A 24080-nucleotide genomic window follows, 5' to 3' on the forward strand; every position below is an offset into this window, starting at 1 on the left:
GGACTCATTTCGGGAGACGCTCACCATGCGCTCCCTTGTATTTGCCTCTGGAAGGACAACTATAAGCGACTCAAAATATTAGCTTTGCTCCTACGCAGAGCGAAGCGACCGGTGAAGACTGCCGATCGCGCCTAACAGGGCACTTCAAGAATATTCGTAAAATTCAAATAGACGAAATCGGTCCTTTGAGTTTGCCTCCAATTCTCAATTAAAACACGGAAAACACACAATATTTTATACTTAAACGTATACTAAAAATAAAAATACTACGACGGAGTATCAGTGCAGGCCGCGCCCATACCCCAACGCATTATGACCCTGCCCCAAAAAATCGGGCATCACCAGATACATAGTTATAATGGATTAACCATGGATTACGACGCAGAGCGGCGGTGTCGTTCGAAAAAGACAACTCCCCCACCCGCGCGCGCGGACATCCTTCACCTTCAAAGCGACAATCTCAACGCTCTACTTCAGAGCTCTTCTCTCTCCTCGGCTCCAGCTGAATGGACTTCCCCGCCCGCGAGATCAACGACAGGCGACCAAGGACGCTATGTTCTTTACCTCACTTCCCCTCCAGCATGAAGGTAGTCCGCCCACAAACCGCCACGCTGCATGCAGATGGAGGGTCCTATGCAACGGTGGGAAAACGGGAAGGTCGTTTTACAATAAGGGAGTCAAATGACATCTTACTGTCAGACATTGCCCCAAATTCACGGAATGTGGCAGTCACGTGCAAAGAATCTCGCGCGGATCGATAGTACAGGTTGATATCGCACTGACTGTACCTCATTGTATCGATGCGCTAGCGATCAAAATTCGCAATGGAGATCTTTTGTGCGATCCATTGATGAACGGGATCGCTTCGACGAACGACAAATCTTTTTGGCGACCGATTACGGTAGTCGATCATTCACGACCGCAGTCGGTCGTTAATGATCGAGAGGAGTTCTCCACTCTTTCACAATGAAAAACAATTGTGCGCGAATGAATACCTCCATCATTTGAATTGCGAATGAATGGCTCGGACAATCGTGTTTTTTTCAAATAGTATAGGATGGAGTTCTATTCACTAGATAGCATAGGAGCCATTTTATTTTAACTGAAATCCACTTCAACATCACGTATCTCAAAAGAATCTCTATATAATTTGCCAAAGCCATTAATGTGGCACCAAAACTAATTCATCATTATCTCTACTTCGATAAAAAAATATATGTAATGTGTAAATTTCCATTTAATGTTATAGTTGTGGATGAAAATTTGGCATATTTTTCAAATGAATTCTTTGAACATTCATTGACCAGAATTTAGACTCTCAGGTATCATGGCAGGGAAGATGTCTTGGGTTTTACACCGGGTAGGGTCCTCTGTATCTCCTTCCAATGTTTTGATGTGCAACTCCCCAATCGTGCTCAGAGAGTCAGGAACCAAATCTATGTGATATCGGGATAATGATGAATAGCAATCTCCTAGGCAATATCAATAATATGAGGGGGGCAGATCAATGCTAGATTAGAATAACTCATTTTAATCAAGGACACGATGATTTTAATACATAAATGTATATAAATAATGGCGGCTCACTGAGGTTCGATTTTCGGTTAAGGCGCAATTTTTCCAATGAGTTTTCGGCATTCATTCCACCTCTGCACCACTTCTATGTCCCATGTTTTGTGTTTGATTTGCATCCCTTTGCTTCACCTCCTGCTTGTACTGATGTTAGCATACAAATTACCATATTCATAATGGGGTCACATTGCATGCTGCCATGGCTATGCCCTAGCACATGATAAATCAAATTAAGTCCGACTCAAGTATATTTTCTTTATTTCCTTCATTTCGATGGGGACCAGCCTCAGCCTCATTATATTGACTCCTGGCCAGACAGGAGAAGCTGAAGCCCATATTTCTGCCAAAAGTGTAGGGGTGCCAGTGGGGTTGCCAAGGAGAGGGTTTCATAGCGCAGTGTGTGTTGTTGAATTTTGGCATCTGAGGGCCACCAGTGTAAAGGCCTGTTTCCATGATACATTAACACGTACGGGTTAATGTCTAAATGTATGAATGCGAGAATGAACGCCAAAATGCTCCGTGTAACCACCCAACTTGTGTGAATGCATGCACAGAAAATAGAACCTGTTCTAGTTTGGTTCATGCATTCGTACATGTTCTGTTCCGGTCCACAAAAATCTTTCATTTTTTATAATTTTTTAAATTAAAACTTCTTAAGGTGCATTGAGCACTTTTGTAGATGGGTAAAAGACATTAGACTCGCGTCACCGTCAACACTTCACATATATATGTATAATTGTGTATAATCTGTATATACACAAAATATTCGCAATATACACAATACTTGTGGAGGGATACAAACCATTAGACTCCCATCACCGTCACCATTACCGCTACTACATATATGTATAATTGTGTACATATATTCTACATATACACAGTATACTCGCTATATACACAGTACCTGTGGAGGGGTACAAACCATAAGACTTGTATCACCGTCACCAGTACATACTCGTGCAGGAGAGTGTACACGATGCAAGAATAGTGAAGGTTAGTACAATATAACTCAATTCCTTTTTATACATTCAGTTTGAGTAGCTTATTCGAATGTTGTGCCATAAAATTAATTTATACATGTGAAGTTTTTACAATTATAAATTGTAGAAATATATAAAAGAAAACACGTGGAGAAAATTTTTTGACGTGAAAACTTCTTATAGTTAGGTACTTTTTAGGTTAGGGAACTCATGTGACCGTCACCTCAAAATGGTCACCGCCTCGCTGTTAACGAAGGAGAGGGAAATAAAGAGAGAGTTTTGAATTTGCTCGTTCCGCAAGAATGAAAATATATTCTGAAGCAGAGAGGATCGCTACGTTTAGTGTTGACAATAGTTGGTCGATTTTGTTCATAGCAATAGTTATAAAAAATATTTTCTTGAACTTCAGCTAGTAACTTGGCTTTTCCGAGCTAATTATCCTAATCCAGTAAGTAGCATAGGCTTCTTGTACATCTTTTAACATCAATCAACGTCCAAAATTTTTAAAATAAAAATTTTTCACTTCTAATGGCAGTCATTTTGACTGCCATTTTTTTTTTCTCACCAATTCGCACATTTTGTGACCACGAAAACTTAAATCGGATCATTTTGAAAAATAAGCGCCGGCCTATGTACCACGTCTTACGATGAGTTTGAGTGTGAAGCGTAATGGGTAAGAAATCCATCATGAATATTTCATCCCAGGAGATTGGTAGGTAGTTTTTTAAATTTTTTAAATTATATTTCAATCAATAAGTTTTTAGGGACACACAGGCAGTGGTTGAAGCTCTTTCTTATGGTCACCCAAAGTCCCATAGCTTGGTTTTATGCTAATTATTTTCCCTTGGGCAGTGGACTAACTCACAGTACACATTTCACTTGTAATTACTGAGGCTTACTGCCTACTTTCTGTACAGTTTCTGAATGGTTTCATACTAATTTCAAAGAAATTTCCTGATAAATCCACATAAGCTTACCTCAAAGGTGTGAAATTCTAATTCAACGTGTTACATTTTACATACTTTTCCCAGAGTGATTAACATATCTTCCCATTCAAATCACAGTTAAAATGGGCAACTATGGGTTATATGATAATAGCAATGATTATACAGAGAATTTTTTTTATTTGTAAGTAAAGTCAGCACCCCTTTTCACCTGAATTCACTCATGACATAGTAAACCGAATCATCAACACTGAACCAAGAATCAGGCTTCCTTGGAAACTGAACATCGTTTGATTGGCCTCAGTAGCAGCCCACCTTTTATATTAGGGAAGAATGCCATCTTATCCAGTACAACTGTGTCAGGTGTTTTTGTACTAGGTCTAAACTCAAACTTTGATAGTAAGGCAGTGAGAGCAACTTTGGATTGTAAACTCCCAAATCGCATCCCTGAAATCCAAACAAAATACGGAATATATCAGTGGAGTATACAACTATAAAGTAAATAAAGAAATTTAGAAAAAACTCCAATTGATGACGTACATAGAAGTTTGAAGAAAATTTCTATAAACAAATGGAATGTATCAAAATGGCAACTAGAGTACAGCTAGCAAAGGTGGATGTAGGGGCATGTGCCCCCCTCCTACTTCCACTCCCTGCACCCCCCCCCCCCCAAAAGATTAAAAAAATAGACAAGATTTTTAATAAGGTTATCATTATGTTCGCTTTGTTTTGTACATTACGGAGCCTTTATCATTTAATTTCATAAAAATAACTTTCACATCAAAACATGTAAAGAGAATATTTTGCATACTGATTCTTGCATGTTGTTTTTAATCGCAAATATAAGAAGACCTGTAAGGCCCTTTTTTCCGCCAATCCCCAGAAAAAAATAGTAAAATAGGCTAGTAAAATAATAGGCTAAAATTTAAGAGGATTATAGGTGAAATTGAATTCATGCAAAAAAATACAATTCATGAGTTGCTGTAATGAGCTGATAATTTGGATCGAAAGCTGTCTCTTAAATTTTTTCATCTTGTGTGATGATATACACATATATATATTGGTGAGATTCAGCCAATCCGTAATTGATAGGAAAAAATGCAAGACATGATCTGACACTGCAATACCACATCACAAAGCACTTTAAACATTTGATATTTAATAGTTGCAGAAAATTAAAGTATATACCACAGATACTCCATGGACATCCAGTGAATATCTGAAGTTCCCACTTTAGGTGATCCATTGATTAAGCAGAAATAAATCCATACAACATTAAAAGACAGTTGGACATCCACACAATATCCATGGTTACTCAAAAGTAAAAACCATACACACCAGGGGCGAATATCATGGAGAGGTATGGGAGATAGGTGCTCCTGGTTTCCTTGAAATAAATACTATGGAGTGTTAAAAATCTTACGAAGAAGTCCAAAACCATCTGGGTGAGGTAACCAATTTTATCTGAATCGCTTTAGAAACACATTTTAAAGGGAAGCATAGGAAAGGCACATCCAACGTGAGAAATGGTAGGGCTTTTCAAAGATTGATAAGGCAATTGGTGGCAAAAATACAAAGGCTAATGGCTTTTATCAATTTACCAACGATGGATAGTTTCATAAAACATTTGATGATAGTAGACATTCAAAATAAGGGACACTCACCAATGCAAATTCTTGGGCCTTCTCCAAATGGCAAATAAGCAAACTGTGGCCAATGTTTCCTCCCTTCCTCTGTGAATCTCTCAGGATTATAGCATTGTGGATCCTTAAAATACTCAGGATCGTAATGAAGTCCTGGTGTTGGTAGATGCACTTTGGTTCCAACAACTACAACAGGCCCACCATCTCTAGTCTCTGGCTTCCAATCCAGATGGTCTGTACCAGTTTCTTGAGCTGATGGGATTCTCCACTCTTTGGTACATTCTCGAAACAGAAGTGGGGCTGGAGAATACATTCGCATCGTCTCTGTAATGAAATGATTCTCATTCAGTCTCAAAGATACTATCGGTTACGAAAAATAAATTCATAAAAATTGAAAAAAAGGAAAAAACAATTACAACTGTATTCGCTAATTAACATTAGTGTAAATACATGTTACGAGTTTCATCACAAACTCTTTCAATCTATTGAAATGTAGATGTGGGAGAGAATGTAGAAGGAGAATTGAACCATAAGGAAGAGGAATGACAAGTACAGGGCAGAGAGGGCCATGATAGATAACTTCTAGATGACTAATTGAAGAGGCAGAGGGTTTACATGTAGCAAATGCTTCGCAGGGAGAGGATTTAAAAAATAATTTTGGAGGGAAAAATGCTTGGTGGGAAGAGCAGGGTAAGGTAGAGAATAGGATCCATAGATTAAATGAAAGGGAGTAGGAATTATTGTGAATTGAAGGGGGAAGTCCATAGTGGGAAGAGGTGAAATAGCCAGAATATTGACAAATTTTCCCTTTCTCACAGGCAGTTCGATAATAACAATTTGAGTAAAGAAGATTGAAGGCCACATACGTAACCTTAAACCCAGGCCAAGGATAGGAAAAAGCACTTCGCCTCTTGCATTCAACACTTCACTTTTTCTTACCATGGTTTTAAAGATCAAGGTAACCATTTGCAAAAACTATGGTTTTCTCTTCGCCTGTACATGGATAAATTTTGTTATTACACACAGAAATGTGCGCCAACTGAAAACATTTTATGAGGACAGTGTTCTGGCATGGCATGCAGCATATGCCGCCATCCATGCGCCAATGGTCATTACAGTGAAGTCATTACAAAATTAAAAAAAATGATTTCCAAGAATTAAGAGGTGCAAAGCTAAGATCAAATATTGAGCATACATCCTAGTACTGAGTATACCCTGGGAGATTCACGATGTAATTGGTATAAGACTCAGTATCTGCTCAGCTTTGTGAAACAGTTTTTGGTACAAGTAACACCCACTTCTACACCCCACAGCAAAATCACAAGTTGATGAAGCTAAGTGAAATCAAGCAGGAGCATACCAAGGGGTGAGCGTGGGGAACAACTGGCTGCCCTGGGTGCTGCAAAGAGGGGAGGGCACCAAAATTGAGCCCTGAAACTCAATGAACCTTTAACCTTTTAGCGCTAGGTGGCAGCTATCACTTTGTTAGCTCCAGGCATCAAGTAGCCTTGATAATCCACTGAAAACAAGGATAATCTATTTCATATTTTACCACCAAATTCAATCACGCCATGCCAGATAAACCATATCTGAAGTAGATTTTTGTACTAATTTCTTTCCTAAATTGGTGGAGTACTTTGCTAAAATGTCTTAGGTCACTAATTTCAAGGATTTAATTCTGAGGAGAGCTCACCTGATGTGACACAGTCCATGTATTGCATCTGGGTAAGTGCTTCATACGTTATTTCACCACCATGTTCACCCAGCACCCTGTCAACCTCATCCCTCAACTTTTGCTGAACATCAAGGTTGCGACTCAGCTCATAAAGAGTGTATGTTAAAACGCTGGAGGATGTCTCAAACCCACCAACAAAGAAAATGAAGCATTGAGCCATCAGCTGCTCCAATGTTAGATCAGCTGAAAAAAATAATCCAAAAAAATTAACTAAACCCTAAGCAGCATGTAAATGTAATAATAATACTATTTATGTAGCTGCTTAGAGATCACACTGTTACAAAACTTATATTTAATATCAGATGTGTCACTTAAGAAAAATTAAAGATCAAATATTAAAATTAAAATAGAAGATGCAATGGACACAAGGCATATGACATGAATCAGGGATCATTAAAAATTTCAGATAAGGAGTAAACCATTTTGATATCAATTTCATGAAATCAATATCACTTTATGTCTACCTCTCCTAAGTGATTTAAGATAAGCTTTGTAGCCTGAATACAAAAATCTTTCCCCCAGGAAAAAGGTTTGATAAGAAAGCTTAGTTTGAGATTAAGACTAAGTCAACTACAGCTCCCTCAGAGCACTTGCTATCAAAGACTTCTTTACCCTAATTTGCAACTTAAGTGTAAACATTACTCGAAATCAAGAGATCCAATGATTGTTGGATCAAACAATCACTCTGTGTTTGGAATAGCTAGGAAAAGATAGGAAGAACAATCACATTCCATCTACCTAACATACCTCCCTGTTCTGTAATTACTTAACCTTGCATAAATTTTGTAGGAGCAGCTCAATAAGGAAGGGATTATTTGATGAATATATTCCCAATTTTAAAGGAGCAAAGTTCCCTCAATGAAATGATAAATCTGTTTTGGAACACAAAAGTTTGGTGCCAATTTACTGCCAATTGACATGGTTTGCACCAATGTGCACAGATGGGTAGAGTACAAAAAAAGTAATCGGGGTCAGTCACAACAACTCTTTAAAAATTTTCATCTGTTACAATTTCAAAAAGTAACTAGTAACAGCAACAAGTACAGCTACAGTTACTTTTCATTGAAACTTTTGAGAAACCTTAAAACTGCCCGTAAGATTCACGCAGGAGGATCTGTTGAATGTTTCCTTAAAAAATTAACACATTGCTTGTGGTTAGTACTTAAGCAAAGTTATACGTGCAGCATCAGTTCACACAAAGTTTACGGCATTGATGAGTTGGTGCAGCCATTATGGGAAAGTAACAATTACTTTCAGAAGGTAATTAGGGCATTGTAAGTAATAGTTACATTTTTTTTCAAATGAAATGATTACAAGTAAAAAAAACCTAAAATTTAATCATTACTGCTGAGATACTTTTACTCACAATCAGTTACTTCCCATTTCTGCAGATGTGTTATTTCTTGAATTCACCCATCAGTATTCCATTCAAAATTAAGTCAATGAATAGAGGCAGAGTTAATATTAAAAAATAAGCATCCCAAGGGTATAAAAGACAGCTGAAACCTTCATGTAACTGAATTTAATTATCATATAAGCCCAAGAGATTTTTGTGAAGTAATGCATTTAATGAAATCCTAATTTCCTATCTTTTGCTTAGAGCAATTTTTAAATCTTACTTTCTGACGAGTCTTGGGTGGAATTTCCCTTATTTTCCGATCTTAGACCAATGAGGGTTTGGAGGAAGTCAGGTCTCTTCACACCATTCTTCTCACGGTATGATACCGTCTCCTTCACTATTCCGTTGAAATATGTCTCAGCAATAGAATCAACACTCTTGACGCCTAGTTTAAGGGCAAGTGAAGGTGCAAAGAGGATCATCATTTGGCGAAAAGCATTGCCAAAATCTGCTGCAGTGAGACGCCGCCCAATTACTCGGAACTGGGACTCTGAATCCTCCAGTGCCCCAGGTTCCACACCAAAAGCAGCGGAACCAATCACGTCAGTTGTATATCTAGCCATCAGGTCCTTCATCTCAAGATCACCCCCAGTCCTCTCCATTTCAGCAATAGTCTAAGCGAGAATATGACGAAAAGGCAATTATTCACAGAAATAAGCAAGCAACTGTAAAATTATAAGAGAAAGAAGAACTCTTCTGATTCAAACACAATTCATTTCCTTTAAGATGAAGTCCTTCAGATAAGGAGTTCAACAATCACACAATACTTAAATTTATATCAAAGTAATCACAGAATGATAGACGATTACAGTAATGACAGTGTTCTAGTCAAGTTTGTATAGCACGAATTTATAAAATAATGCATATAAAATGATATGTGTTTCATACATATATCAGTACAATGATCAAGATTTGCATTTATATACAGTTAATTCTCTCAGCTTTATAATATTCTGATTTTAGTTTTATAACTCTTCATGAGGTATTTTTACTTTGGTTATTGAATTATCCTTTGCAAATGCTATGTTCTTACTAAGGCAAATACAAAAACATTGTCCATCAAATGTTGGTATATGGTGGCTTACAAAACATTAATAAAGTATTATCACTATTATAATGTAATAATGATTCATAGTAAATGAATGTATACATGTATGAACATAGTAAATAATTCTCAGAACATCTCCAGAATACAACATTTGGCATCATCTCGAATTTGGCAAAATACTAACCGTTTCAATGAGGTGCTCTGCATACACTCGCATAATTGGTAGCATATTCTTCAATTTTCCCGACGTAAAAGTAGGTGAGAGCTTATTTCTCAAGGAATGCCATCGCTTCCCTTGCAAGTTGAAGAGGTTTCCACTTAACGGATCATTGACTTCATCCACTGGTATGCCTCGATCGTGGAAATGAGAGAAGTCCTTGACCAATATATGTTTGATGAGCCCCGGATCACGTATCACCAGCGTTGGCTCTTTGAGCATGATGATGCCCATATAGCGTTGACCCTTGAAACGTTCATATAAGCTTCGGTAGTACTCGACTAAGGATTCTTTACGTGTCATCATGCTCCATATGCTTCCAAAGGGAAAGACAGGCCTTTCATAAGGAATAGATCGTTTCCTCCAGTACCCATAATCCCATGTCAAATAAAGGTATATTAGTCCAAAACTAGCAGAGAAGAAGATCAGCAGCCAAACAAACCAAGTCTGCAGGAGGATGGTCATCATGATGCTCTACAAATCTGCAAAATAGAGAAGAAAATGGGATCTCATCAACAGCAGTAAACTCAAAAATAGGGTGGTTTCCTATTATTTTTTTATTGCCTAAATCGAAAGATTATTACTCCTGGAGCACGTATTTCACGTTCTTAGATTTTCGATTGGTGATATCTATTTTTAGCGATTAAACGAAAAGTGAAAATTTTCAAGCGCGCGAAAACGCGACGGCTAAGTAGGAATGCTAGGAAAACCCTGTGCGACGTCATTCTGGTTCCAGCTGTCGCCCTATGAGGTGACCTTGGGGCGAGGCTTTGAGCGCTGATACGACGTAGGCTGCCAGCAGGTAGCAGAGCACCCTACTAGCAGGTAGCGCTCGGCTTAAATAATGATTAATAATAATAATATTTTATTAACTCCGTTGGGATACAATTATCCATGGGTTTCGTCAAGATACAGAGAGACGTAAAAGAATCACAAAACGCAGATTACAAAATATCATTAAAAAAAAAAAAATCTTGAACACTAATAACATTTATAAAATATCATTAAAAAATTCTTGGACACTATAATAACCTTTGTTACATAGCAAGCTTCTCAATCTATTCTTAAAAACCTTTGATGAGGTAAGGGATTTCATATCAGAGGGTAGCCTATTGTAGATTGCAGCAATAGAGTGATATGGTCCCTTCTGACATTGGCTAAATGAATACAGATAACTGTGAATGTCACTTTTTGATCTAGTGTTGTGACTGTGAAAGTCCGAGTTAACTCGGAAGTAATACGGATAGCACTTCACAAACATGGCACATGAGAGAATGTAAACACATGGAAGTGTGAGGATCCTGAGGGACACAAACAGTGGCCGACCACTTGTTCGAATTGGAACTTTACAGATGGCCTTAATGGCTTGTTTCTGTAAAGAGAAGGCTTTAGCTGCAGTAGGGGAGTTACCCCAAAACATGATACCATATGACAATAGTGAGTGTACTTTGGCAAAGTACACAGCTTTTAGAACATATATAGAAACAAGAGGAGAGAGTTTCCTTATCATATAAATACCTACTGAAAGTTTCTTATTAATTTCAAAAACATGAGTTGACCAGTCAAGAGTGTCATCAAGCTGTAGACCTAATAATTTCACAGTGGAGGGGGTGGAGAAATCCGAATGAGGAGGCAGAGTAGGAATCTCATGAGAGAACTTGTTGCGAAAGAGAATACAAGTGGTTTTAGCCTCATTCAGAACCATTCTGTTAAGGTGGCACCACTGTAACATCTCATCTTTTGTAGTCGAGGCCAAATGATCCAAGAGAGGTAGAGTATTAGCGGATAAGAGATTAGAAGTATCGTCAGCATACATAACAGTGGAGCAATATGAGAAGTGTTTAGGAAGATCATTAATGGAGAGGAGAAACAGTAGAGGACCAAGGATAGATTATTGTTACCAAAGATAGATTATTGTTACCAAAGATAGATTATTGTTACCCTAGCAAACAAAGGACACTTTACGAACTTAGGTAATTGTAATAGGTGATTATTAGGAGATGATCCCCTGAGCTCTGTGACTCATGCATGGATTGGTAATCTCAGACAATGTATAAGTCCTATCTAGTCATATAGAAACTAGGTCCCTGTGATGTCACATGGAGTGGAATCACATGGGCGCCAATCTGGCCTTTTTCAAATGAGGTTAAAATTGACCATTGCCGTTCGTCTAAACTGGGATTTCTAAAACCAAATAATTTGTATATTATGAGTACACAAATGGTGGGTAACGAATCGCAATGAATGCCTTTCGTTTTCTTTGATGAAGAAAACTACCCTATTTAAAGCCTTGATACTTAATTTAAACGGAAGGCCTTTGCAAAGTGACAATTTATTTAGCCAGAACATGACAATTTATTTTGCCAGAACTTGCCAACGCACAAACAATAGAGACAGATGAAGGGGGAGGGAAGGGGGGAAGAAAATTTCCACCCCTTCAGCTCCCCCCTTTGTAGTGGACACCTGAGTATAAGGTATATAAACAGAAGAATCTTCGTTGAAGACTGGACGCACATTCAAAAAGAGGATTTCCTAATTAATTGACTCCGGGGGAGTGGGTCCATTAATTAGCGACGCGGAAAACAATTGAGAACGGCTGAAAACGCAACCCGCGGAGCAAATATTAGCGCATCAACGTTCCACCTTCAGCAAACTAAGAGAATGATCCTGAATCACAGATATAATTAAAAATAAAGTATGATCATTGAGACCAGTGGAAGATTACGGCCGTTTGTTCAGGGAGATGGCGGTTCAATACTAGCCGTAGCCCCTGGGTGGTATGCAATACCTCTCACCGATAATGCGTATGAGGTCTGACATGCGTACGCAAATATTCATCAATTATTATCGGACGTTCTTTGTTAATTTTATTAAATGAAACATTTCATTGCAGAATCACTTAAAATGGACCATCTTTTCAATTTTAGCTATCCCGTGAGTTCCGCCCACGTGTACATCGCCATCTCGCATCTAATCTTCGCACGCTCAGATCACAGGGATAAAAACGTAAGTAATATTCAGACGAGAGCAAAAACCAAGATGCTGGAGAACCGGTGATAGAGGTACTCAGGGTGCTACTAGAATGCATGAATATTATTTCTTCTTCATGCTTTCCGGTTTATTTACGAAAATCGAACTAGCCCTAAGAATGAGGTCCATAAGATAAGAAGATTTTCAAGACAATCAAAGCAACTGATCAATTAGCAATAAAATAACTTAGAACAGGCAAGGCGACATTTTAAGCAGGCAAAAATGGCATATTCGCCATACTTTACCACAGAAGAAAGTGACAAAAACGACATTAAAAACCACTCGCAGCCGACCACACTTCGGAGACTCACGAGTTCTGCCGACCAAGTTGTGGCGTCAATCTTTCTAAATCGTCAGCCACAGTCTAGGAATGCATAGGATTTGATGAAGGATTTCAATCGTTCATACTGCTGTTTCTTAGACCTCTTCTTCTTCCATTTATAAAAAGGAAAAATAAGGTTCTTTGTTTTGAAAGAAAGAAGATTCGGTCGGAAAAGAAACAAAAAAACTCATTTTTAGGAATACTACGTCGCGTCGTTCGCAGCCATTTATTTCGTTCTTATTCTTGATTTACATAAAATATTTGGTACTAAAAGCATTCAATATGATCGGTGATTGTTGAATTGGGACTTCGTTCGCCTCTGAAGGGATTCAGACATTGGCTGGTCAAAGGCCCTTACAATGAAGCCAACGGGAACTCATAAAAGTCTATGCGAAGGTGGAGAAAATAAAACCGATAGGGTCCAGCGGCAAACGGTGAGTCCAGGTACAAGATATGACTGCGATAAAGGAGGAAGAAAGGAAATAAATCAAGAATATAGGAGTTTCAAACATTCCTGGGGAGACCGTCGACTCCCCCCGGAAAGTAAGGTAGTTCTATTATACAATTTCAATCTCCCCGTACATTTATTTTAAGAGGTAACACGTATAAACATGGTAGGTGGTAAGAGTCGTGATTTTCAACAAGTGGTCAAAAACCGACAGAGATATTCACTTCAGGAATAAAAGAGGATATGTGGCCATTTATCATGGAAATATCGTAGTTACAGCTCATAACAGGAGTTAAAATGGAAAACGAATAGTATAATTTTATTTTTAGGTACGTTATTAGTAGGCAGGTACAACTCTTTTTCCAAATAAAAAAATTAATTATTGTTACAAGCTGAAAAAATATTACGATTACATCAATACATATCAAAATTATCAGTTGGTGCATCATAAAGAATACGATAAAAATTTGAGTTTAGTTTTCCGTAAAGACGATTGCCTGGATTCGGTCACAATACTGTCGTCTTTTCAAAGATATATTCCTATGGAGTACTGGTACGCGAGATCGCCTCTTGTCACCGAGTTTACTCTCTACATTGCGATTAAACCAATTTTTGTAATTGCTATTGGTAGTCCCCTCAGAGGCGAATATAGGAGACCCCTTACCCCAATAACCCCCGAAATGAGGATGTATAACCGCCTCTGTCCACTACATAGGAAAGAACAACAGATACAGACTAAGGCACAAGTTATTAAAAACTGATAGGCGTCTGGAGCAACAATGAGTTCCATCGGAAGTGGCTAAGGCCATATTAGATAACATGCTACACAAGAATTTGAGGCTGCCTATCTTATTCAAAGTTTGAGATGAGATAACAAAGTTAGATCAATGATTAAATGTTAAAATAGTTTTTTTTGCAGAATTCTAAAGCAATTTCAACTTTGGAAAATAACTTCAGCGAGAAAATATACTGATATTCTTTTTGGTGAGGACTAAAGGAAAGCATCCAAAGTCTAAGAAACCTAATTTCGGTCATACGTGGGAAGCAAAATTCCGTGGCCTCTAAGAAAATATTATATTTGTTAAACCCTAACTGAAAAATATCCCTATGCTATTCATAAATGAACGCTCTAAGGCCGCGCACTAGTTGAAAGAAATGAATTTCCCACGGCCATACCATTTGCTGACCATTTTAAGGGTGTGGCATTTTTTAGTGTACCCCCCCCCCCCAAAAAAATTTCGGGTACCCCCCTCCGAGAAATTCCTCCGAACTTATCCGCAGAACTTTTTTTTCGCAAAGGTTTTTCGCGCAAAGGATTTTCGCGCAAAGGCCCTTCGACTCAAAGGCTCGGAAACTCTTGTCTCCGAAACTCTGCCTCCGAAAATCCTGCCTCCGAAACCCAGCCTCCGAACCCAGCCATACCTGGAGAGCAAGACTTATATAGGAAGTACGGCGGAGGAATACCTACTCCTTGGCAATCAAGGGGAAATGGGTGCTGAGGCACAAGTATGCAGTTTGGAGTGAGGACTACCATAGTCCTATCACAACTCCCTCTCCCTCCAACTCCTCACCCCACTATGTCTCTCCCCTCCATGAATTCCAATGAATTTCCCAGTGATTCGAGTGATGTCTCCAACCCAGAAGATTGAGGGGAAAATTCCGGCCTGCACGCTGTTCCCCCCTCCTAGCCCGGCTGGGATGACGGATGTTTGGCGGAGGTGCCAGTCAACAGGGGCGTTTTAGGGCAGATTCGCAGCTGATTGAACATCGCCCTTTTTACCCCTCCACTCCTTGACAAAATCCCTCCCCTCCACCCTGACACGTCTCGGAGTACGTAAGGTCTTTTTTGCTCGGGCGCTCGTGGTGGACGGATGTCATGACTGACATGGGTGATTTTAGCAAAATTATACAGCTTATACTTATTGTTAGTTTGGTAATGTTTCCTATAGGATCATTAGTTATCATCGTTGTTTTCTGTAATAATTCTGATTTTGAATACTTCCACTTCTAATAGATATTGGTTGAAAATAACTCGTAAATTTTTTGGACAATTGTTTCTTGAGTGCTGATTTCTTGTTTGAGGAGTCTTTCCCTGAACCAGCTTGTGACCGACGATTGGAGTTCCCTATGTCTGGGGCTTACGTGCACAATCTCCAAGATTTAACGACATAATGCCACAAGGGATTGGGAACGAAGCATTTGGTTGGAAGGGAGGCTACGTGAGCAAAATGAAAACAAAGTAAAAACATAAGAACACACACATTTAATAGCTGAATCACTTTCCAAATTTCCCTGAGGAACAAATTACGTTTTGCTCTCCCTTCTAGTCAATCCCTTCCATCCCAATTCCTTTCCGCAATTTTTGCGCAGTACTAAAGAGTAAGGCCTCGGGGAATTCATTTACTTCAAATCCCCAAGTATTAATCCTTTTAAGTTCATGAATTTTCATCGGGGTGAGAAAAAAGACTTTCGGAATAGACAAAAAAGAGGGAAGGCAATAGGGTTGTTTCTCATTTTTTTATTGCCTAAATTAAAAGATTATTACTCCTGGAGTATGCATTTCACGCTTTTAGATTTTAAAATGACGATATCTATTTGTCGCGACTAAATGTAAAGTGAAAATTTTCAAGTGCGCGAAAACGCGACGGCTAAGTATGAATGATGGGAAAACCCCGTGTGACGTATTTCTGGTTCTGGCTGCTGCTGTGTGAGGCCGCCTTGGTGCGAGGCTATGGGCGCCGCTACAATGCAGGCTGCTAGCAGGTAGCAGAGTGCCCTGCTACGCAGCGCTTGGCTTAAATAAGGATAATTATTACCCTATCAAACGAAGGCAACTTTCCGACCATCTGGGCAATTTTAATAAGTGATTATTAAGAGATTTTTCCCGGAACTCTGTGCCACATGCATGCAATGGTAATCTCTGACGATGTAAAACTCCTGACTACTTGTATAGCATCTAGGTCCCTGTGACGCCACGTGGAGTGGAAGCGCATGGCCGCCAATATGGCCTTTTTCAAATGAGGTTAAAGTTAACCATTAACATTCGTCTAACCTGGGATTACTAAAACCAAATAATTTGTATATTATCACTAATGATGGGTAGCGAATCGCAATCAATTCCGTTCGTTTTCTTTGATGAAGGAAACTACCCTATTGAAGGTGGTGTGAGGTGATGCTGGCATTCGAAATTTTGAGAAGAATGTCAGGAACGTAATGAAGCGTAGCCTGACGAAAAATAAGTGGGCAAAGACAACACACAACATGCCGAGCTGAATAATCCATTCGTGAGAAAATACACGTATCTTCGGATACGGTAGATACCGCGATTGCACATATATAATATACCTTGACCATTGAATCTCCTCTAATCATATTTATCTTGCTATTTTTGGAGAGAGGCCTGTGTTTTTTTTAATCAGCCAACTTAATTTTAATAAAAGTTCAATTGTTGGTTCTGCGTTAGATGGGGTTTATTAAGGCTTCCATGCATTGTATGCATGTACGCATGCATTGTAGGCTTTAATGCGTATGGATTAATAAAAATATTTTTAAGCCTTGAATATGAAAAAATAAAGTTTTCGAAACGTCGGCAAAACCATCTGCTGATAGATATATTTTCTTCGGCATAAACAACATAAATTAAAGAAAAGCTCATGAAATATTTACCATTATTCGATTCACATCACTCACTGAAATAACTATGTGAATTTTCGAAAGAACAATGCTTATGACTGTTAACACGAAAGAAGACTTGTCATAAGGGACATAGCCAGAAGTCTTATTTCGAGGGCTGCTAAGCCTAATGCAAATTCCCTTTAAATACCGAGAGTGAGAAAAGTCCACTGGGGCATTAACTACTTTCAAGAGAAATTTAGGCAAATTTACATAAATTTACATCTATAAAAATAGTTTTTTGTATGAATAATCACACGATATTTTTGGGAAAGCCGAATACAGTTCGGAGGTGCCGAAGGAGGTGCACCCTCAATACGTGACTGGTTGAAGTGGAAAATAACGTGAGATGTACCTACACAAAATAGCTCACCGAACAGTCCTCCCAAAATACTGCGTCAACCTCTTTCGCCGCTGATCGTATGGACGTACGTCGCTGAACTTCGAAACATAGATGCATCTATGTTCAAGGAAAAGAGCCAAAGAATAACAAACGCAAAGAGACAAAATATTTGAGTCCACGGAAAAGAAGAAACAAATATTTAAGGGATAAAGATAAGGCAAACATGGTTTTCCTACGCAACGGTCTATCTGATAAAACGACAGTGAAGTGTCTGCGTTCAGATAACAAAGTCATTCTAAGTAACAACTTCTACAGCATGTTGAAATTTTAACGCTATTGCAGAGCCAGATCACCAGCATAAAAATAAAATTTCTCTCTTTCTCAATCAAAATTGAGATGGGGACGAATTTCTTTCTTAAAATATTAAATATCTGACGCAAACCCATACAAACATACTTCGACGTATACCTAAGCAGATGCTCGAAATTTAAAAATGACGAATGGAGCTGGGAAATGACTTGAATAGTACCCATAAAAATTTTATTGAAGTTATATGTAAGCAATATTATAATTTGGCATTCAAAAAGGGCAACTTAAATTAATTGGAGCGCAACTGAGACGAAGTATTGATCGATAACGACAACAGACGTTGGTATTTGCGTACAGAAGCTAGACTTCACACATGGGCGTAACAAGGATTATAAATAGGGGGGGCAAGCCATGGTCTAGGGGAGAGAAAGCCATGGTCTAGGGGAGAGCAAGCTATGGTTTAGGGGGGGGCAAAGCCATGGTCTAGGGGGGTTGGGCAAGTCATGATCTAGGGGGCCAACCAAGTTGTGACATTAGTTTATGAGATTATTTCTTTGAAAAAATAGTTTTATTTTAGCTACCTATCTTATACTAATACATATCATTTTTCGTGGGTTTAAAGATTTGTTGAATGCTTTCGTTTCAATTCAGTACTGATTTTGCTTGAAGATTTATGCGACTTTTGCTTCTAGGGGGGGGGGGGGGCAGCCCCCTTTCCCTCGCTGGGTACACCCATGACTTAACAGCTGATATAACCTTCGAATGTAAAACTCTATTAGAATTGGGAAACGATGACAATCGCATTAAAGTTACTATACGGGCATTGGCGAAAGTAGTGATGTTTTGATTGCAGATATTGTATTCAATTATAAATGTTGCAACAGAAAGTCGACGCATCATCGTGACACAGCTTTCTCAAGAACGCATCGGAGAGCTTTATTCATCATTCAAGAGTCATTCAAAGCGCGCAATGCTTACCTCCACGTTCCAAAGGGCGTTTTACTAGGGGCACGTAATTGCACAATCTGACGTGTGTACGTAGACGCAGTCAACATTGCGAAAGCGGCGAATTAATAAAACGCATGCGAGAATGCATTGACGTGATGTGTTAAAATAGCCCGTTCTAATTTCCTTCGTGCATTCGCGCAATTTTACGCCATAATAAGAAATTAATGCAGTTCCAACCTGCGCAATTATGTGCCCCTTGAAACGACCTTAGGTGACATGCGCATATCCGCAAGAACTCCTATCTTTCTCTATTCACCCACGAATCGAGCAGCAGGAATCGTCTGTTAGACAGCAGTAGTGACGTATACGCATAAAACCTTATTTCGGAGTGGATGCCTAATATTGGCCACTGAGAAGACTCCAAACATTGGCTTGTCCCCAATGCAGAACGTAACTTCGGTGACGATAGACGATGGCACAATTGCGAATATTCATCAACTTCATTTAGGCGTATTCGGTCCGCCTCTCTGCATTTCCTGTGTGTTCCCGGACCAATGGTGCTTAACATTAGGAGGGCGGGACGGGTCATTTTGACCCATATGCCTCGATCGAAATCAGATTCACCAACTCATTTTACAATGCTAACACAGAAATAAAATTTCGAAATTCTCCCTAAGAAGTTTTCAAGTGGATGCCGTATCTAGGCATTAGCGGATACAAAATACTCAAGGGGGGCGCAAAAAATATATTGAGCTACTTCTACTTTTATCGTAAAAAAAAATCATGAAGCCACATGTAAAGTTTGAAAATTTTTTAATTAAACTGATTACTCACACTTACAAGACAATGCCATCTTATGATATGTAATATTTACGATTTTGGTACTGCAATGTTTGGCAATGCAGGCGGCCCCGCAAGGGTGGACGCTCCCCCTGCCTGTATCCTCCACTGTACACGGCTATCGGTCATTTTGACCAATATATGGTCCTCTACTATAACCTTTTACTGAAGCCAGGTTTTCTATTTAGTTTCTTTATCTGCCAACCCGGGATATTTAGATGAGAGAGCGGGGTAATAACGTGCACCATAATTTTAGATCCACTGGAGTATGCAGTGAGCGCTGGGAAGTACTACTGCATAGCGGAAGGAAAGCGAAACCGAATTCAGTGGCGCCGACTCCATGAGGCTTGAGGGGGCCCGAGCCCCCTCATAATTCGTTATGGATGCGAGGAAAAAATGTGCCAAGCTCGTCGATTTTCCCCGGACTGTCCAGATATCGAGATTCGAGTTATCAGGGTTCTAATGTTGATCATATGACTCTTCAAAAATGCTTAAAAAAACTTAAAACTCACTATTTATAAAATTGCCCGGGCCAAGATCCCCGGTTTGGGCCCCCCCAATATTTATCGTAAGTCGGCGTCCCTGAAACCGATTAATATAATCTGGGAGCTTCTGGCTTCACGCACGTGCATGTGACGAAAGTTTTTCTGTTTTGTCAACTTTTCTTATAATTTTTAAGACTGACTCAAACTGAGGTAAGGGAAACATGTTATTGGTGCCTATATATTAAAACTAGTGGTTTTTAATAGCCCATATCATGGGCTATTTTTGAATACCAAAAACTAGTCCTTTATTTTTCTTATTTTAGGTTAGGGTTGAAAATTCTGCGTCATGTCGTTTTGGGGAAATTCCGTACGCCTTGCATGGGGTAATACCGAGCAAGGCGCAAAGTGTACGGTATTGCCCCGTGTTGAACGATAATTCCCCATATAATAATATAATTTTTCTGAGCAATTTGAGCAATGATTATGTGAATTTTGAAGAACATTTGAGTGTGTGAGTTGCCAATACCCCAAGTACAGGCGAACCTCGATAGTCCGAACACACGATAGTCGGAACGCCTCAATCCGAGCGACCTTCATCCGTCGCGTCGTCACTTTGTCTGTACTAATTATGGATTTTCATATTTTCATGCTGCAATAAAACATTTAATAGTAACTAGAAAAGGATTTTATTTCATTTTAGTTTTACGTTAGCTCAATTTTTTTTACAACTACGATAGGGGATTGGTATTATTTTAATTTTAATGTAATGTATGCTATGCTATGTATTACTTATTTAGATGATGGAGTAAAACTTTAAATTACATTCTCCATCTTTGATTTCCCCCCAAAGTCTTTGCAGTATCGTCCATCATCTCCAGTTACGGGCAATACCGCTCTGTGCGGTACGATGTACGGCATTGCCCCGGCACTCGGAACAATACTGAGCAGTGTAAGGGTCTTGTAAAATAGGTGTGACACTCAAAGTAAGGTAAATTTTCCACATATGAAGCAAAGAATTGGCGGGGAATCGAATTTCCTATAAAATAATATGATTGCTTCCTTCGGTGGAATTTTCAATTGAAAGATATAAAATAAAAATGTTAAGTGGACGCTATTACCCCGCTCTCCCATATTTACGGATAAAATAAAAATTGATTGAATTGAATTGCCTCCTTCGTAGAAATTTTCAATTGAAATATATAAAATAAAAATGTTAGGTGGACGCTATTACCCAGCTCTCCCCTTTTTACGGATAAAATAACAATTTATAGTACGTATACATCAATGTTTTAAACCTATTTATTACATCCCATGTCATTATTCGATGCATGTGCTTATCACGCTTTGCGAATTGCCCAAATTACAATAATTATCACATTTATTGGGTTCAACTAAAATCTGTATTTGTGTCAGAAATATTATTGATAGCAAATCACTTTCCCTTTTCCATTACCTCTGCATCTATAAAATATGAAAAAGAATTGAACAAACTGATGATAGAAGTTTGTATGAACCTAAAAATAACTTACCTAATGAGTCAAAATGACCCCTGTCCGTCCTTCTATTTAACGTGAAACTCCCGTCCTACCGTCAATATGATGAATCGATAATGGGGGCCTAGAACAATGTAAGGTAAGGTTGACATAATTTAAAAAAATAAACCTATTCGCATTTTACACATAAATGTAGAAGAATAATAATATAGTAACAGAGTAACACTGACTGCCACGGTCACGCCTCTTTATTTTCCTCTGAGGTAGTTCACCATATCTTAGATAAACCTCAACAATACGCCACCATGCATCAGCGGTATAGAACAAAAAATATCTTTAATCGGTTCATAACGAGCAGAACAAAGGCTTAAGGCGGAAATTTGTGGCAATTTTTCCAACGAAAAAGGGGATACGTTATTACTAAAGGTATTCTAACGGTTAATTAAGGTAAGTTTACTTGGAAAATTTTGCGAATCGCCGCGCAGTTCCCATATCTCCGATTTAAATTTCCCTCAGCAGTTCCCAGGGAGGCCTTCTCCCTTTCATTATATCAATAAACCCAATTATCTTCTTCGCTATTACCCATTCACCTAATATTGTTCCCTCTGAAACGGTTTTAAGCATCCCCTCCCCGCTATACTTTTATAGTACTCGCACCATCCAAAACCTCTGTATTCTCCGCATCTTAACTAGAAGTTTCCTCTCCTCGCCCACCATGTCTGGCACTTACAGTTGGTTACTCCTCTTCCTCTACGTCCAATTCTTCATTTTTCACCGAACCCACAAATCAAACGCCACCAGCCTTCTCTCGTCCTTTTCTCTCAACGTCCATATTTCAGCATGGTATTTCACTAGACTCCATATCAGACTCTTCACTAGTCCTATTCTTTAAACTATCATATATGAGCCTCTAATTTTCTCCTTACTATTCATAAACTCCTCCTTCACTTACTTTTCCCCCTGAACGAAATTCTTTTTCTGATACCCTTCCTGCCGAGTCCGTTTCCCTCTAATGTCTGCCAAAATAGCTGAACTGTCCCAGTTTGCGTTCATCGACAGCATAACCCGACAAAGCAAAGGCTAAAATGTCTCAGAGAAATAAAATAATAGTATACTAATGTTTTCCCTGCTGTCATAATTTCCCATGGAATTACGAGTGAAACCCAAATTTAAAGTGCCAAAATGATGTAAAATGTATTTTCACATCATTTTTCAAAAATTTTCCGGACCCCCCAGACCTTCCCAAAAACATATCCCTAGTTACGCCACTGCTACAAAATATAGTAATAATACTAAGCCACCGAAAAGTAACCTAGGTGCGTTCAGCCGAAAGTTCACCACGGCCGATCAACTGCAAAGGTTGCTCAGCGAGAAAATTCCTTTTCTTATTAACAAACCAGAAATCATTTCTCTTTCACAGGGCACGATGAGAATTTGCTCGCATGCTAAATGAGAATTTGTTAATCTTATAAGCAAGCCTTGAAGCAGGAAAAAAATAATACGAACTTACCTCATATATCTCATAAAATCCCGAAACTTGCTGAACTCTATAGAGTATACTCCTTATTCCCAGAAAGGACGGAAATTCAATGACTCGAATTATAACGTCTGTGAAAGGTACAACAGATAATCCACAGAGCAGCTCATTCTGTGAGAAGAATGACGAATGACTTTAAAATGCCATTAAAATAACGTGGGCGCCGCTAAAGCGATGTTGATGAAAATCAACAGCCGCAACAAAAGGGCTATCTCATTAACTGGAGAGGTTCTTCAACTTATAGAGAAAAGGAGAGGTGACAGTAACAATCCAATGAGGGGAGATAAGCGTTGAGTGCCTTCGAAAGAGATAATGATCACGTTCCACGATCATAAACGTTTGCGTAATCTTGGGACTTACTCTTAGCATCACTTGGAAATTACATTTTTGCACGGTGAAAAACACATCTTTACTCTTGAACGTATCACCTACAAAAGGAATTCTAAATCACTTATTCGAAATATATTTCACCATAAATTAAATATTATCATCACAATAAATGAAAATATTCAGACCTAAATAACCAGATCAGACTCGTGAATGATAAATATTGTAATACTACTGAGTAAGAGAGCACCAACCAGAGAGTAATAATCACTATTATATTATTCGGTGGTACTAAAATACGTCCGCGATTTATTTTTGGTGTGACCATCAAAAAATCAGTTTGAAATTGCAAAGCAGTGCAGTGATTCAGGCCCGATAAGTGAAAGTTACCATTGTTTCCTAAAAAAGGTTACAATAAAGGAAACTCATTTTGGTCCTCAATCACCAGAATCCTTTATCACCAAAACTCATACATGTTCGTGGTATTTACAAAAATAAGTCTCCTAGTAAAAAGAAAGGGGTTTAAGGAAAGGTGCTCAATGTAAGGTGTTTTCAGAGCATTTATCATAAAAATGTACACATGGGAAGGGCAATGGTGATTAATTGCATTCTGCAAAAAAGGGCGAAACAAAGATAAGTAGTGAAAAAATTCGAGAATGGGATATTCCAAGCATCAATAAGATGCAGAGAGCAAAATTATAGCGATATAATCTTCAAGTCACATACATATAAGTTATCGTGTATGTTACGGTAATAATGAATTCCAGAACTCCACAAACACGAAATGG

At 38.7% G+C, this 24080-nt stretch overlaps 1 protein-coding gene across 2 annotated transcripts; it reads right to left on the reverse strand.

Moving 5' to 3' along the window:
• Nucleotides 1-3656: 3656 nt before the first annotated feature.
• On the reverse strand, nt 3657-23175 carry LOC124155606 (probable cytochrome P450 6a14). 2 transcript variants are annotated; one of them, XM_046529572.1, is made up of 7 exons: nt 22939-23175; nt 21465-21552; nt 9506-10020; nt 8494-8887; nt 6833-7057; nt 5161-5463; nt 3657-3943 (listed from the first exon to the last, which is right to left on the reverse strand). In XM_046529572.1, exons 3-7 carry the CDS (start codon nt 10004-10006, stop codon nt 3759-3761), a joined length of 1608 nt encoding a protein of 535 aa, XP_046385528.1. In that variant the 5' UTR covers nt 10007-10020; nt 21465-21552; nt 22939-23175; the 3' UTR covers nt 3657-3758. The 2 variants fall into 2 exon arrangements, with proteins under 2 accessions (XP_046385528.1, XP_046385527.1); XM_046529571.1 differs by lacking the exon at nt 21465-21552.
• Between the last annotated feature and the right edge of the window lie 905 nt (nt 23176-24080).

Source organism: Ischnura elegans, chromosome 3 (assembly GCF_921293095.1).
Source record: "Ischnura elegans chromosome 3, ioIscEleg1.1, whole genome shotgun sequence".
NCBI classification, from domain to species: Eukaryota; Metazoa; Arthropoda; class Insecta; order Odonata; family Coenagrionidae; genus Ischnura; species Ischnura elegans.

Coding starts and splice junctions, on each gene's coding strand:
- LOC124155606 (XM_046529571.1), bottom strand. CDS start 10,006: ATGATGACCATCCTCCTGCAGACTTGGTTTGTTTGGCTGCTGATCTTC. Junction 7,058..8,493: donor CACCCAAGACTCGTCAGAAA/GTAAGATTTAAA, acceptor TATTTTTTTCAG/CTGATCTAACATTGGAGCAG. Junction 3,944..5,160: donor AGGCCCAAGAATTTGCATTG/GTGAGTGTCCCT, acceptor TTTGGATTTCAG/GGATGCGATTTGGGAGTTTA.